General features: G+C 41.9%; 1 protein-coding gene across 3 annotated transcripts in view; it reads right to left on the reverse strand.

The window, feature by feature from the left end:
• ece2b (endothelin converting enzyme 2b) overlaps positions 1-14,350 on the reverse strand; it is a 180,226-nt gene that overhangs the window by 92,216 nt on the left and 73,660 nt on the right. For all 3 annotated transcript variants that reach the window (XM_043702324.2, XM_043702326.2, XM_043702325.2), the window contains exon 4: positions 7,664-7,879. In XM_043702324.2, the coding sequence (XP_043558259.1) occupies positions 7,664-7,879 (216 nt within the window). The remainder of the gene's footprint in view (positions 1-7,663; positions 7,880-14,350) is intronic.

The following is a 14,350-nucleotide window of genomic DNA, read 5'->3' on the forward strand; positions in this document are numbered from 1 at the left end:
GTCCTGTACAGCCACAAGCTGGCCTCCCAACTCCTGTACTCAATGCAAAATTTGCAATTTGAGAAAACATAATCAGCAGGATCCAAACCTGCACGGGGAAACCCCAATGGATTTCTCATCCTTCTTCCCTGCTATGAACAAAAGACTCGCTGGTCTATAATTCAGTCTCATCTCTACTTCCCTGTTTAAAATAGTGGGGATACATTACTTACCCTCTAATGTGTCAGAACTAATCCAGAGTTTAAAGTATCTTGGAAGTTTTAGTACAGATTCCATTAAGCAAAATACAATAATACCAACAAGACACAGACAGTAACATTAGAAAAATGGCTTTGCTTCCTATCCCATGTATTTATTATTTCAAGTTTGATAGGAATTTATTCATGCTGCAATATTTTCATAGCTGTCATTACACAGTTTTTAGTTTACCTTTGAAACTTTTGCTGACATAACAACTAAAGTAAATTTTAAACAGTGGTGGCACAAAGAACCAGTGCTGCACTATTGTAACTGCAAGAGAAGTGCAGGTTTGTAAGATGTATGTGCCTAAAGATACAAGATATAGTTTAGATAATGTTTATTTAATGAGGAATTCAAAGAATCATTTAAGCCTCCAGCTCCGCAGTGCTCTTCAGATGTAGTATACCAATCAGCATGTGTTTCTTAATTGATTCATGGAATGTGGGTGTTGCCAGTTGAGTCAGTATACATAGTAATCCCCCCATACCCACAGGGGATACGTTACAAGACTTACCGCGAAAGCCCAAAACCACGGATAGTAGCAAATCCATTCACTGAAATGGGAAATTTACCTTCCATATCCGCCACAGATTCACCTGCACCTCCACACACATCATCTATTGCATCCTCTGCACCCGATGTGGCCTCCTCTATATTGGGGAGACAGGGCAGCTACTTGCGGAGTGTTTCAGAGAACATCTCTGGGACACCCGGACCAACCAACCCAACCACCCTGTGGCTCAACACTTCAACTCCCGCTCCCACTCCACCAAGGATATGCAGGTCTTTGGACTCCTCCATCGCCAGACCACAACACGACGTTTGGAGGAAGAGCGCCTCATCTTCCGCCTAGGAACCCTCCAACCACAAGGGAGGAACTCGGATTTCACCAGTTTCCTCATTTCCCCTCCCCCCACCTTGTCTCAGTCAAATCCATCGAATTCAGCACCGCCTTCCTAACCTGCAATCTTCTTCCTGACCTCTCCGCCCCCACCCCAGTCTGACCTATCACCCTCACCTTGACCTCTTTCCACCTATCACATTTCCGACACCCCTCCCCCAAGTCCCTCCTCCCTACCTTTTATCTTAGCCTGCTGGACAAACTTTCCTCATTCCTGAAGAAGGGCTTATGCCCGAAACGTCGATTCTCCTGTTCCCTGGATGCTGCCTGACCTGCTGCGCTTTTCCAGCAACATATTTTCAGCTCTGATCTCCAGCATCTGCAGTCCTCACTTTCTCCTCAAAGACTAGTATGTCCTAAACGTAGTTGCCATTTGTCAGCCCAAGCCTCGATATTGTCTCGGTCTTCCTGCAATTTGACATGTAGTGCTTCAGTATTCTGAAGAGTCACAAATGATGCTGAACATCATCCAATCATTAGTGAACATCCCCAGAACATTGTGACTCAGAAACAAGAATACTCCCAACTGAGCCACAGCTGACACCATCTAATAATTTTTTTTCAACCAAATCATCTAAACTTTTTTTTCAAAGAGGGTCCAGCATCAACAGTATATTTCCCAAATGAAATGCTTGCTTGAGGAGCACAAAACGAGTCCATCAAATTAGGAAAACAACCAGAAATCCATCACGTGATATTTCAATGCATTTAATGGGCCAACAAGTTGAAAAATGGGTTTTGTAGTGGCACCAAAAACACACAATTTTTACATATACTTGTATGAAAATGATATCTAATGAAATTTTAATATATAATATTTCCTAGTGTTTACACCAGTACAGCATAACATTGTTATATATTCAACCATATAAAATGTGCATCCTGGACTGTTGGTACATACATTTTAGGCAAATAAATTCACTTTTATAACTTCAGATTTAACCTTTAGCCATTTTTGCCATTCTATTTCAGGCTGCCCTAACACTATCTTCCTTCTTATGCAGACTCTTGGGATTGAGGATGTTCTTGTTTCTGCTCCATTTTGAAGGGTTCTAAGATGTTTGATGAGTTTAATGCATGATCTGCAGACTCTTCCACAGGAGAACCAGGTCATGGTTGAAGACTTACTTTAATGTTGGATGGTTTAAAAACTTTCCCCAACTCCTTGATATAGTCTGTGTGTTTTTCTGAAGTCTTGGAATGTGTTCAAAAGTTTTTGTTTGATTAGCACTTTTGACCTCTTCAGGGATGTTTCAGGGCATCAATATGGCATTTCCCCTGTCTATCTGGGAGACTCCTTCCACCAGGTCCGAATAGAACAGCTGCTTTGGGAGTGTGGTGCCAACAACACACCCTGCCCAGAACGTTTTTTTCAGTGATTAGCTCCTTAATGCCATCCACCCATCTTGCTAGCATCTTGCAAAAGCACTGTCATTGGAACTTCACCAATGGATTGAAGTGCAAGTCTGCATGCCATATAGGAGTGCGAGTACACCATAGTCACATGTTTAAGATCCTGGTCTTTAAGTTTTCTTTTCATCAGTTAGGAAAAGTCAGCACATTGGACGAAACAGTGATTCTCATTGTCCATGATTTTTCTTGTTGAGGAGGCTCATAAAATATGGAAAAAATGGACTAGTAACTTCATGCTTCCTCAGCTATTCACTTGTTCTCTTAAAGACATTTAATTTCTTCTTCCTGTCATTATTAACCTTAACAACCCTTTACCATCTTCTATTTTGTCTGTTAGTCCTTTATATATTATTCTCCTTCCACACTTGCATTCTTTTTTCCATTTCATTCCTCCCTTGTTTAGCTCATCTTTTGTCCTGTTTTTAAAATAGTTTTTAAAATATTGCATTTGAAGAGTTACAAAATAAACTGATTTACCCACATTCTCAAATTATCCAGTGTATAAGAATCTGTTTATTTTCCAGTTGCCAGAGGAAGGCAGTGTACCTCAATCATTGTAACTTCAGTATGCCACATAGACCTTCATACCTGCTTCACCATTCAATACATTATGGCTGATCTATGATCTAAATATACATACCTGGCTTGACCCAAAATTCCTTATTAGCTTAAAAATATTTATTTAGTGGATCCAGTTCAGTTTCTGATCAATGTACATTGAGTTGGAGTCAACGGTAATACTACAGAATGTCATGCGAGTTGGTTAATTTTTTTGTTGGAGAAGGTTATTGTTGATGCTTACATGAACTTCTGTTGCATGCTACTCGTCAGTTCAAGCCTTAATGTTCTCAAGGTCTACATATGGTAAGCTTCCATATTTCAGTTGCAAACACTGTGCAATCATATGCAACAATTCCACGTCTAACTTTAAGCTGGGAGAAGGTAATTAATGATGGAGCAAATGATGGTTGAACCTAGGCCATTATAGAGTCACAGAGTCATACAGTACAGAAACAGACCCTATAGTTCAACTAGTCCATGCCAAACGTAATCCCAAACTAAATTAAACCCAATTTTTCACCTGCGCTGAGGGGTGACCTTATAGAGGTTTACAAAATTATGAGGGGCATGGATAGGATAAATAGACAAAGTCTTTTCCCTGGGGTCGGGGAGTCCAGAACTAGAGGGCATAGGTTTAGGGTGAGAGGGGAAAGATATAGAAGAGACCTAAGGGGCAACTTTTTCACACAGAGGGTGGTACGTGTATGGTTTGAGCTGCCAGAGGAAGTGGTGGAAGCTGGTACAATTGCAACATTTAAAAGGCATTTGGTTGGGTATATGAAGAGGAAGGGTTTGGAGGGATATGGGCCGGGTGCTGGCAGGTGGGACTAGATTGGGTTGGGATATCTGGTTGGCATGGACTGAAGGGTCTGTTTCCGTGCTGTACATCTCTATGACTCTATGACATGCTTCCCACATCCTGGTACCTAACTCAAAGCTGTGTCTTCAACAAACTAGCAATTTCCTGTAATGAACTAGGAGATTATTATTCCGTCAGACCTCTTTCCCCACAGAGGCTTAGAAGATTTCAACACAAACTTGCTGCCTTATTATTAGTTAGATGATAACACATACAAAGCTAAAGATTATTCAGTTAATAACATTAAGCCATAAAAATATTTCCAATCATGAATTGCAACATAATTTAATTAATTTAACAATGAGTCTTAGATAATTTGCACTAAACGACATACAGGCTTATAGATTAACATAACCTCGCTGACCCCATTTCATCTCTTTCATATCTTTATTGGATCCAAAGTTTCCTACATCATAATTTACTTCCTTTGATTGTTCCTATATGGCTTTAAGTATTCCTTCTTCAGTCTCCTTTCTTCACCCTCCATTCCAACACACCACCTTTTTCTCTAAAATTTCCCTTTCTTTAAAACCTCATAACTGGGGACGACTAAGTGAATGAACTGCAAACAGGATTTAATTTCAATTTGGTTACAAGTTCAGTTGCAGATGCATGGAAATTATTGGCAACATTATCTTCCATTCATGTTGTCCTAATATGATACAGACCAAGCTTTGTGTTTAATTTTTTTTCTGCGCAAGTCCCTTGGGGTGATTTCTCAAAGCACAAAGGCCACCATCCTCTCTGATTTGGCAGGCTTGCTTATCACAAGGCCTGCATCTTTTGTAGTACAGTTTGTCCATTGCAAACTGAAATGTTGATGCATTAGTTACTTCTCTGCTTATTCAGATCAACAGTAAAAGAAGTAATTTAATAATGTCCATGCTGTAAGAGCACTTGAGAACATCTTTTTATATTTGTCACTGAGAGCAGCTCTGCCAAACACATTGCCAAATTCAAAACTTCACAAAGTTAAAAAAAAAGTTAAAGGTTTACAAAATTGTACCAATTTTATCATTTGAGAAGATTTGTAGCTTAGGTTGTGGTTCAGGTTGTAAGTTTGCTCACTGGGCTGGTAGGTTTGTTCTCAGACATTTCGTCACCATGCTTGGTAACATCATCAGTGTGAGCCTCCAGTGAACCGTTGGTGTTGTGCCTCACTTGCTATTTATCTGTCTCGGTTTGGAAATGATGTCATTTCCAGTTCCATTTCTGAGAGGTTGATAAATGGGGTCCAAATCTACATGTTTGTTAAAGGAGTTCCAGTCTGAATATATGACAGCCAGTCTGGCAGCATCCAAGAGGCAGGAGAGTTGATGTTTCGAGCAAAAGCTCTTCATCAGGATTGCATGCTGACGAAGAGCTTATGCTCGAAAAGTTGACTCTCCTGCACCTCGGTGCTGCCTGACTGGCTGTTCTTTTCCAGTGCCACACTTTTTGACTCTGATCTCCAGCATCTGCAGTCCTCACTATCTCCTATTTTGTATATGACATTTGATCTGCTGGTTGTTGGTATGGGGTCCTTTAAATTCATCAGGAGCTGTTTCAGTGTGGTGGTAGGTTTATGGGCTACCACAAAGCCTACACAAAACAGGTGAAATTAACTAGACAGACCTCCAAAGAATGAAACCTGAAGAGTCCAACACATCCTGTTTCTATGAATTACCAAAGGTACATAAACAAGGAACCCCCCTCAGACCCATAATCTCACTTCCCAGTACACTGACATACAGACTAGAAAAGGAACTGCAATGCAAACTGAAACACCTAGTAGAAGACTCAAGCCACTCCATCCACTCGACCCAGGAATTCCTTTACATCATCAAAGATACCAAGGTAGAGGACAACAAAGTCCTGGTTTCCTTCAATATGACAGCCGTGTTCACATCAATAAACATCACCCTAGGCAAAGAAACACTGTCTCACTGCTAGACGAACCAAGGACACAAATGCCTGACAGCACCACCTCCATCAGCAAGAACAGCATCCTCAAACTAGTAGACCTGTACCTTAAAACCCACTACACTTTCAACAACGAGAGCTAAAACAAATCAATGGGATACCTATGGGATCACCAATATCATGACTCTTAATAGAAGCAGTTGTGCAGAAGTTAGAACAAACAGCCCTTTTCATGATCCAGCCCAAGCTTTTGGTCGGCTATGTGGATGACATCTTTGTCATCACAAAACACAACATATTAGAAGAAACACACAAACACATGAACAACATCTTTACTGATATAAAGTTCACCAAAGAGGAAGAGAACAACAGCAGACTCCCCTCCTGGGCATAACAATAGAACAAGAAGCCAATGGAGAGCTGCAGACCAGCATCTACAGGAAAGACACATACACTGACCAGACACTCAACTACAGGAGCAATCATTACAACACCCACAACGGAGCTGCATCAGGACATTATTTAAATGAGCCACATCACACTGCAGCACCCAGGAACTATGAGAAGCCGTGGAAAAACACCTATGCAACGTATTCAAGAACAGCGGGTACCTGATAAGCGCAGTCCACAGATTCCTGCACAACAGACCCAAACAAGACATAACACACCCAGAAACTCTAGCCACCCTGCCATACATCAAAGACATATCAGAGATGATGACCAGACTACTCTGGCCCCTAGGATTATGGTAGCCTAGAAACCTACCACCACAATGAAACAGCTCCTGATGAATGGAAAGGACCTCATACTAACAACCAGCAGAATGAACGTCAAATACAAAATACCCTGCAAGGATTGCAACAAACATTGCATTGGACAAATGGGCAGGAAACTAGCCACTAGGATACATGAGCACCAACTAACCACCAAAAGACATGACCAACTATCACTAGCATCCATACACACAGACTAAGATGGACACCAGTTTGACTGGGACAGTACATCCATCCTGGGACAGGCTAAACAAAGACATGCACGGGAAATCCTGGAGGCCTGGCATTCAAACTGGAACTCCATTAACAAACATATAGATTTGGACCCCATTTGCCAACCTCTCAGAATCAGAACCGGAAATGATAATCGCCTCCAACAACAAACCAAGACAGATAAATAGCAAGTGCGACAGAACACTCATGCTTCACTGGAGGTCACTGATGATGTTACCTATCATGGTAATGAAACATCTGAGAATAAATCTACCAGCTCAGCAAACAAATTTACAACCTAATTTTACCATTGCAATGAAAGCAACATTAAATACCTTTGCATCTTCTCAAATTTCAAAGTACTACCTTATAATTTCGGTTTTGTAGGAGGGGGTTTTGCCAAGATTTATTGTGCAATCAGGTACTGGAAGTTTTTAAAATAAAAACATGTTTGCAATAGTTCAATTCTTGAATGTAACGTTGCAAGCTGGACTGAAGCCTGCCATGATAAACAGATTTTCATTTATTATGTGCATTCTAGCCATCTTTTTCTGGTTACAGGTATCACAATGAGTTCTAACCAAGTATGTTTTGCATTTAGCAATGCACAACATATTATCAAAGGAAGTTTTTCAAACACCATAAATAAAGCAAATTGTAACACTTTAAATGGTAAAAGTGTTAACTGCAGAGATGAGTAATGGATGTCAAAAATTATATTTATTATATTAATCTGTCATAAATAAACTGTACATGCCGAATCACATTCAATAATTATCATATCTTTTTCCTTTTACTTACCCAAAAGATGTTTCATAACTGCCTGGTTCTGGTCCCATAAACTATTAAAGGTATTCCAACGTGACCTTCCATCTGGCAATGGATTTTTCTTTATCCATCCCCCGCAGGCATATTGATAAAAGTCATTGCAGGGGTCCACTGAACGGTCTAGGGATTCTGTTATTTTCGCAGCGACCATGATACAAGTTTCGGTCAGACAAATTTTATGTGACGGATCTGCAAAATGAAAAATGCATATAGAATTCCCTTTTACAACACTAAATCATAAATGTCAAGTGGTAAGTTAATATTGAGGTTTGGTCATTTTCCTGAGGTGACATATAAAACAGAAATGGAAAACGACTTTCATGCAATCACCATTCAACTCAACAAATTTGGTTAGGTCAGACAGGTCCAAGGTTGAGAAAGAATAATAGAAAAATTGAATTTTAAATAATTAGACTAGGAAATAGTATCGCCAAGAAGCAAAAGTAATATTTAAAAGATAGGTTAAGTAGCACTGTACTATTAAAATAATATTTTGAGGCAATTGCTATAGTTGTCTTTGTATTCCAATGTCTTTAGATTTCAATTACTGCAATATTAATATTATTTTCAGCATCAGTTCTAAGCTGGAAAATCAACTAAGAATTACACTTCAATATCATGTTGAAAGCCTAAAGGATAGAAATGGGTAGTCCACGAACTGCCATTCATGGCATCTCAAGACCTCGTGAAGTGGTTCCATAACCGATGAAATGAATTGTCGTCACTATTAAAAGTCGGAAAACACTGTAAGCAGTTTTCACACGTAAGCTCATATACAGCAGTGATGAATGACCAAATAATTTATTTCAGGAGTTATTTGAGGAATAAATGTTTGCCAGACCACAAATGCTTTTCCTCAAATCCTGAATGTCACATCTTATAAATTCTTCATCTCCTTTTTGTCTACGGAGGCTTACAAGATTTAAACACAAACCTATTGTTTTATTATTAGCTAGATGATAACACATACAAAGCTAAAAATTATTCAGTCATTAGCATTAAGCCATAAATATTTCCGATCATAAATTCTGAAATAATTTAACTAATTGAACGAATTTTAGAAAATTTGCACTAAACAACACACAATCTTATCGATGAACACCATTCAGTGACACTATTTCATCTCTTTCATAACTCTATAGGATTCTTAGCTTCCTGCATCATAGTTTACTTCCTTTCACTGTGCTTTAAGTATTCCTTACGCCTCCTTTCTTCACTCTCCATTACACCACCTCACCTTCTCTCTTAAAACTTTCCTTTCTTGAAAATATCATAACTGGGGCCTGCTAAGTGAACAAACCGCAAACAGGATTTAGCTTCAGTTTGGTTATAAGTTCAGTTGCAGATGCATGAAAATTATTGGCAACATTACCATCCATTCATGTTGTTCTAACATGATACAGACCAGGCTTTGTGTTTTTTTTTGTAACCAAGTCCCTTGGGGTGATTTCTCGAAGCACAAAGGCCACCATCTTCTCCAATTCGATAGGCGTGCTTGTCACAAGGCCTATAGCTTATGCAGTACAGCTTTTCCACTGCAAACTGAAATGTTGACGCATTTAGTTACTTCTCTGCTTATTCAGATAAACAGTAAATGAAGAATCTTTGGAGGATTTATTATTTTTTTTGACACTCCTTTTTTTTGGAATTCAGACACTTTTTTTCCTTTTCCTTTCGAGCTTGATTTTCCCCGGCACCCATGTCGCATGTGTGAATGTGTCAGACACAGTGAAGAACAACAAATGTGTAAATCTTTATTTATAGTCCACCACCAGAGAGAAAGGAAACACCCAACTGGCTAGTGACAAGCTGTGCTCTTCTCATCAAAGGACAATTCTGCATGATCAAACAGTGAAGGAAAGGGCAGGGATTAGATCAAAACAGAGTTGAAGGGGGAAATAATATACTCCATTCCCTGCGATGCCCACCTCTCCCTGAACCGACCAAGGGTGCTGGTGGACATTGCGTGCTCCTTCTCCAGAGACACCTGGGCTCTGACATAAACGCGGAAAAGGGGCAGGCAATCGGCCTTAACGACCCCCTCCAGTTTGGCCAGGCCCAGGAGCAAACTCACGAGGAGGTCCTCTGACCTGCCCTTCCCCCTCCGCACTGGGTGCCCGAAGATCAGGAGCGTGGAACAGAAGAAGTGCAGGCAGATACAGAGAAGACGGTTTTTAAGAAACTTAAAAATGGGGTGCAAGCACCCACACCCAATATATAGATGGTCCACTGACTCCACAGCACCATAGAATATGCAGTTGGGCTGGGAGTCTATGAACCGCCACTCATCGCAGGATTTTTTCTTTTTTTTTCCTTTTTTTTACCCCCACACTACCACCTAACTGCGGTAGTGCTTATTATTTCCCCAGCATCCAAGTTGTGTGTGTGCGGGTGTGAGACACAGTGAAAGACACAAGGTGCACGAATCTTTATTCAACTTTCCACCACCAGGAAGAAAGGAAACACCCAAGTGGCCAGTGATAAGCAGAAGAAGGTTTTTAAGAAACTTAAAAAGGGAGTGCAAACACCACACCCAATATATAGATGGTCCACGGTCTCCACAGCATCATAGGACAAGCAGTTGGGCTGGGAATCCGTGAACCACCACTCATTGGAGGATTTTTTTTTAACATTTCAAGTCCAGCATAACTCTCCTTCAGAACTCCCGGTTAGATTCAAAACATGATGGATGGTGAAATAACTGAAGGTGGTATCCCATCACCAAGCCATCTTTTATTTACATGTGAAAAATACTTGACACTGGTCTGGCTTCCTCAGAGCCAGCTCTCAGAGTGAATAGAACCCCTGGCACTCCTGTTTATATTTTTTTACACACGAATCCAGCTTTTTCAAGAGCTAGCTCTCAGAGTGAGAAGTGCCCCTGATAGTCCTATTTATTTGTTTTTTTTTATTTTGCAGTAGTGCTTATTTTTTCCCCAGCACCCAAGGTTGTGTGTGTGCAGGTGTGAGACGCAGTGAAAGACACAAGGTGCACAAATCTTTATTCAAATTTCTACCACCAGGAAGAAAGGAAACACCCAAGTGGCCAGTGATAAGCAGTGCCCTTCACCTCAAAGGGCAATGCTGTGTGATCAAACAGTGATGGGGAGGGCAGGGATTAAATCAAAATAGAGTTGGAGGGGGAAATAATGCACTCCACTCCTTGTGACGCCCACCTCTCCCTGAACAACTCCAGGGTGTTGGTGGACACCGCGTGCTCCTTCTCCAGAGACACCCGGGCTCTAATGTAACAGCGGAAGAGAGGCAGGCAGTCGGCCCTAACGACCCCCTCCACAGCCCACTGCCTGGACCGGTTTATGGCCAGTTTGGCCAGGTCTAGGAGCAGACCCACAAGGAGGTCTTCAGACCTGCCCTCCCCCCTCCATACCAGGTGCCCTAAGATCAGGAGCGTGGGACTGAAGTGCAACCAAAGGCAGAGAAGAAGGTTTTTAAGAAACTTAAAAAGGGAGTGCAAACACCCACACCCAATATATAGATGGTCCACGGTCTCCACAGCATCATAGGACAAGCAGTTGGGCTGGGAGTCTGTGAACCACCACTCATTGGAGGATTTACTTTAATTAAGGCAAGCCTGATTGGCTGTTGTTAATAATGACTGAATTTCTCTGAAGTTAATGGTTCCAAGCTGATATGCGTGGCAATGGTAACATTTCAACCCTTGATTAGGATCACATCATCAAATTATCTGGTTATCTTCCTGGTGGTGGAAATTGAATAAAGATTCGTGCACTTTGTGTCTTTCACTGTGTCTCACACCTGCACACACACACCATGGGTGCTGGGGAAAAAAATATAATAAGCACTACCGCACTTAGGTGGTAGTGTGGGGGGTAAATTTTAAAAAAAGAAAAAAAAAGATAAAAAAGAGAAGAATAAAAAAAAAAGATCAAATTATCTGGTCCATACAAATCCAACCCAGCCAGTTACCACCCATTGGTCTACTCTCCACCATTAGTAAAGAGATGGAAGGTGTGATCAACAGTGTTTTCAAGCAGCACCTACTCAACAATAACCTGCCCAGTTGGATTCTGCCAGGGCTGCTCAGCTCCTGACATCATTACAAACATGGGCAAAAGAGTCAAATTCCAGAGGTAAAGTGACAGTGACAGTCCTTGACATCAAGACTGTATTTGACAGAGTGTGGCATCAAGGGGCTCTAGCAAAACTGGAATCAATGGGTATCGGGGGACAAATTATTTGCTGGTTAGAGTCGTACTTGGTACATAGGACGATAGCGGTGGCTGTTGGAGGTCAGTCATCTCAGCTCCAGGATATCTGTGCAGGAGTTCCTTAGGGTAGTGTCCTCGGTCTAACCATCTTCAGCTGCTTCATCAATTGCCCTCCCTCCATCATAAGGTCAGAAATGGGGATGTTCGCCAATGATTACATAAATTCAGCACCATTATTACTGCTCAGACACTGAAGGAGTCCAGTTCCAAATGCAACAAGATCTGGATAGTATCCAGGCTTGGGCTGGCTAGTGGCAAGTAGCAAATATGCCATAAATATGCCAGGCTATGACCATCACCAGTAAGAGACAATCTAACCACTACTCCTTGACATTCAATGATGCTACCATCACTGAATCCTCCACTATCAACATCCTGGGAGTTATCATTGATTAGAAACTCAACTGGACTCACCAGATAAATGCAGTGACTACAACAACAAGTCAGAGTCTAGGAATACTGTGGTGAGTAATTCACTTCCTGACTCCCACCATCTATAAGGCACAAGTCAGAAGTGGGATGGAATACTCCCGACTTCCCTGAATGTGTGCAGCCCCAACAATACACAAGAAGCTCAACATCATCCAGGACAAAGCAGCCCACTCGATTGGCACTTTATCGACAAGCATCCACTCCCTCCACCACCAATACTCAGTAGCAGCAGTGTGTACTATCTACAAGATGCACTGCAGAAATTCATCAAAGAACCTCAGACAGCCCCTTCCAAACCCATGACCACTTCCATTTAGAAGGTCAAGTGCATCAGATATATGGGAACAGCGCCACCTTCAAATTCCCCTCCAACCCACACACCATCCTGACTTGGAAATATGCTGCTATTCCTTCACTGTTGCGGATTCAAAATCTTGGAATTCCCTCCCTAATGGTATTGTGGGTCAACCCACAGCCGGTTGGCTGCAACAATTCACGAAGGCACCTCAACACCACCCTTCTCAAGAGCAATTAGAGATGGGCATTAAATGCTGGCCAGGAAGCAATGCCAATAGCCTACAAAATGAATAATTTTCTTAAAAAGTGTATAATGATCTATCACTAGCCATCCTCAGCAGATCTTTCCTGGTCTCTTCCTGGAGTGTGCACCACTCAAAAGCTGGTCTTCAGCCAAGTAGATTAATTCTATGAGACAGAGTTGAAAAGAACGATGCTGGAAAAGCACAGCAGATCAGCCAGCATCTGAGGAGCAGAAGAGTCAACGTTTCAAGCATAAGCCCATCATCAGGAATGTGGGGGTGGGGAGGTGCAGAAGAGGGCTGAGATAAATAGGAGGGTGGGGGTGGAGCTGGAGGGAAGGTAGTTGGAAAGGTGATAGGTAGATGCAGGTGGGGGATGATGGTAATAGGTTGGAGCAGAGGGTGGAGCAGACTGTGGAAAGGAAGATGAATAGGTGGGACAATTCAAGTGGGTGGTGCCAAGTTGGAGAGGTGGATCTGGGAAGAGGTGAAGAGACAGGAGATGAGGAAACTGGTGAAATCTACCTTGATGCAATGTGGTTTGAGGGTCCCAAGGCAGAAGATGAGACGTTCTTGCTCCTGGCACGAATGGCTAGGATTTGGTGGTGGAGGCGGCCCAGAACTCGCATGTCTTTGGCGGAGTGGGAAGGGGAGTTGAAGCATTCTGCCAAGGACATGCAAGTCCTGGGCCTCTTCCACTGCCAAATCCTAGCCACCTGACACCTGGAGGAAGAGCGCCTCATCTTCCACCTCGGGACTCTCCAACTACAGTGCATTAACATCGATTTCACCGGTTTCCTCAGCTGCCCTCCCCCCCCGACCTCATCCGTCCAACTCGGCACCGCCTTCTTGAACTGTCCAACTGTCCATCTTCCTTCCCACCTACCCACGCCACCCTCCACTCTGACTTATAACCCCACCTGTATCTACCTATCGCCTTCCCTGCTGCCTTCCCTCCAGCCCCAACCCCCCCTCCTCCTATTTATCTCTCAGGCTCCAACCTGGCCAATTCAGACTGAGTCTGTTTAGTTTCTATACTTTTACTGCATGCTTGTTCAAGTTTCTTCCTCAAACATACCTATTCAATGTTCCCTCTTCTTCCACAGATTCTATATACTGGCAATTCACTGTATAACCTGTTTTTCAACATTGATGACAGTTTTGGAGTCTTCATTGGAGATCATCTCACAGTCACTAATTTATGAACTTTCATGGCGTTGAGTTTTCATGGCTTCTAGTTCTATTGAAGTTGCTATTTCCAATGCTTAAAGTCTACGTTCCTTTGCCTCACTAATTGTTTCTGGATTGCTTCGTATCTTAAACCAGTCTGTCTCTGATAGCATCATTTATGTTGTCTCCAAATTTGCAGAGCTCTGCCAACTTCTTTAGCATTCTAAGAACTGGGAGATAGATTCATCATTATGTTGGTTGCCTTTCTG

This window comes from Chiloscyllium plagiosum, unplaced genomic scaffold (assembly GCF_037043375.1).
Source record: "Chiloscyllium plagiosum isolate Xiang-an unplaced genomic scaffold, Cpla_swu_hap1 HiC_scaffold_13, whole genome shotgun sequence".
Lineage (NCBI taxonomy): Eukaryota > Metazoa > Chordata > Chondrichthyes > Orectolobiformes > Hemiscylliidae > Chiloscyllium > Chiloscyllium plagiosum.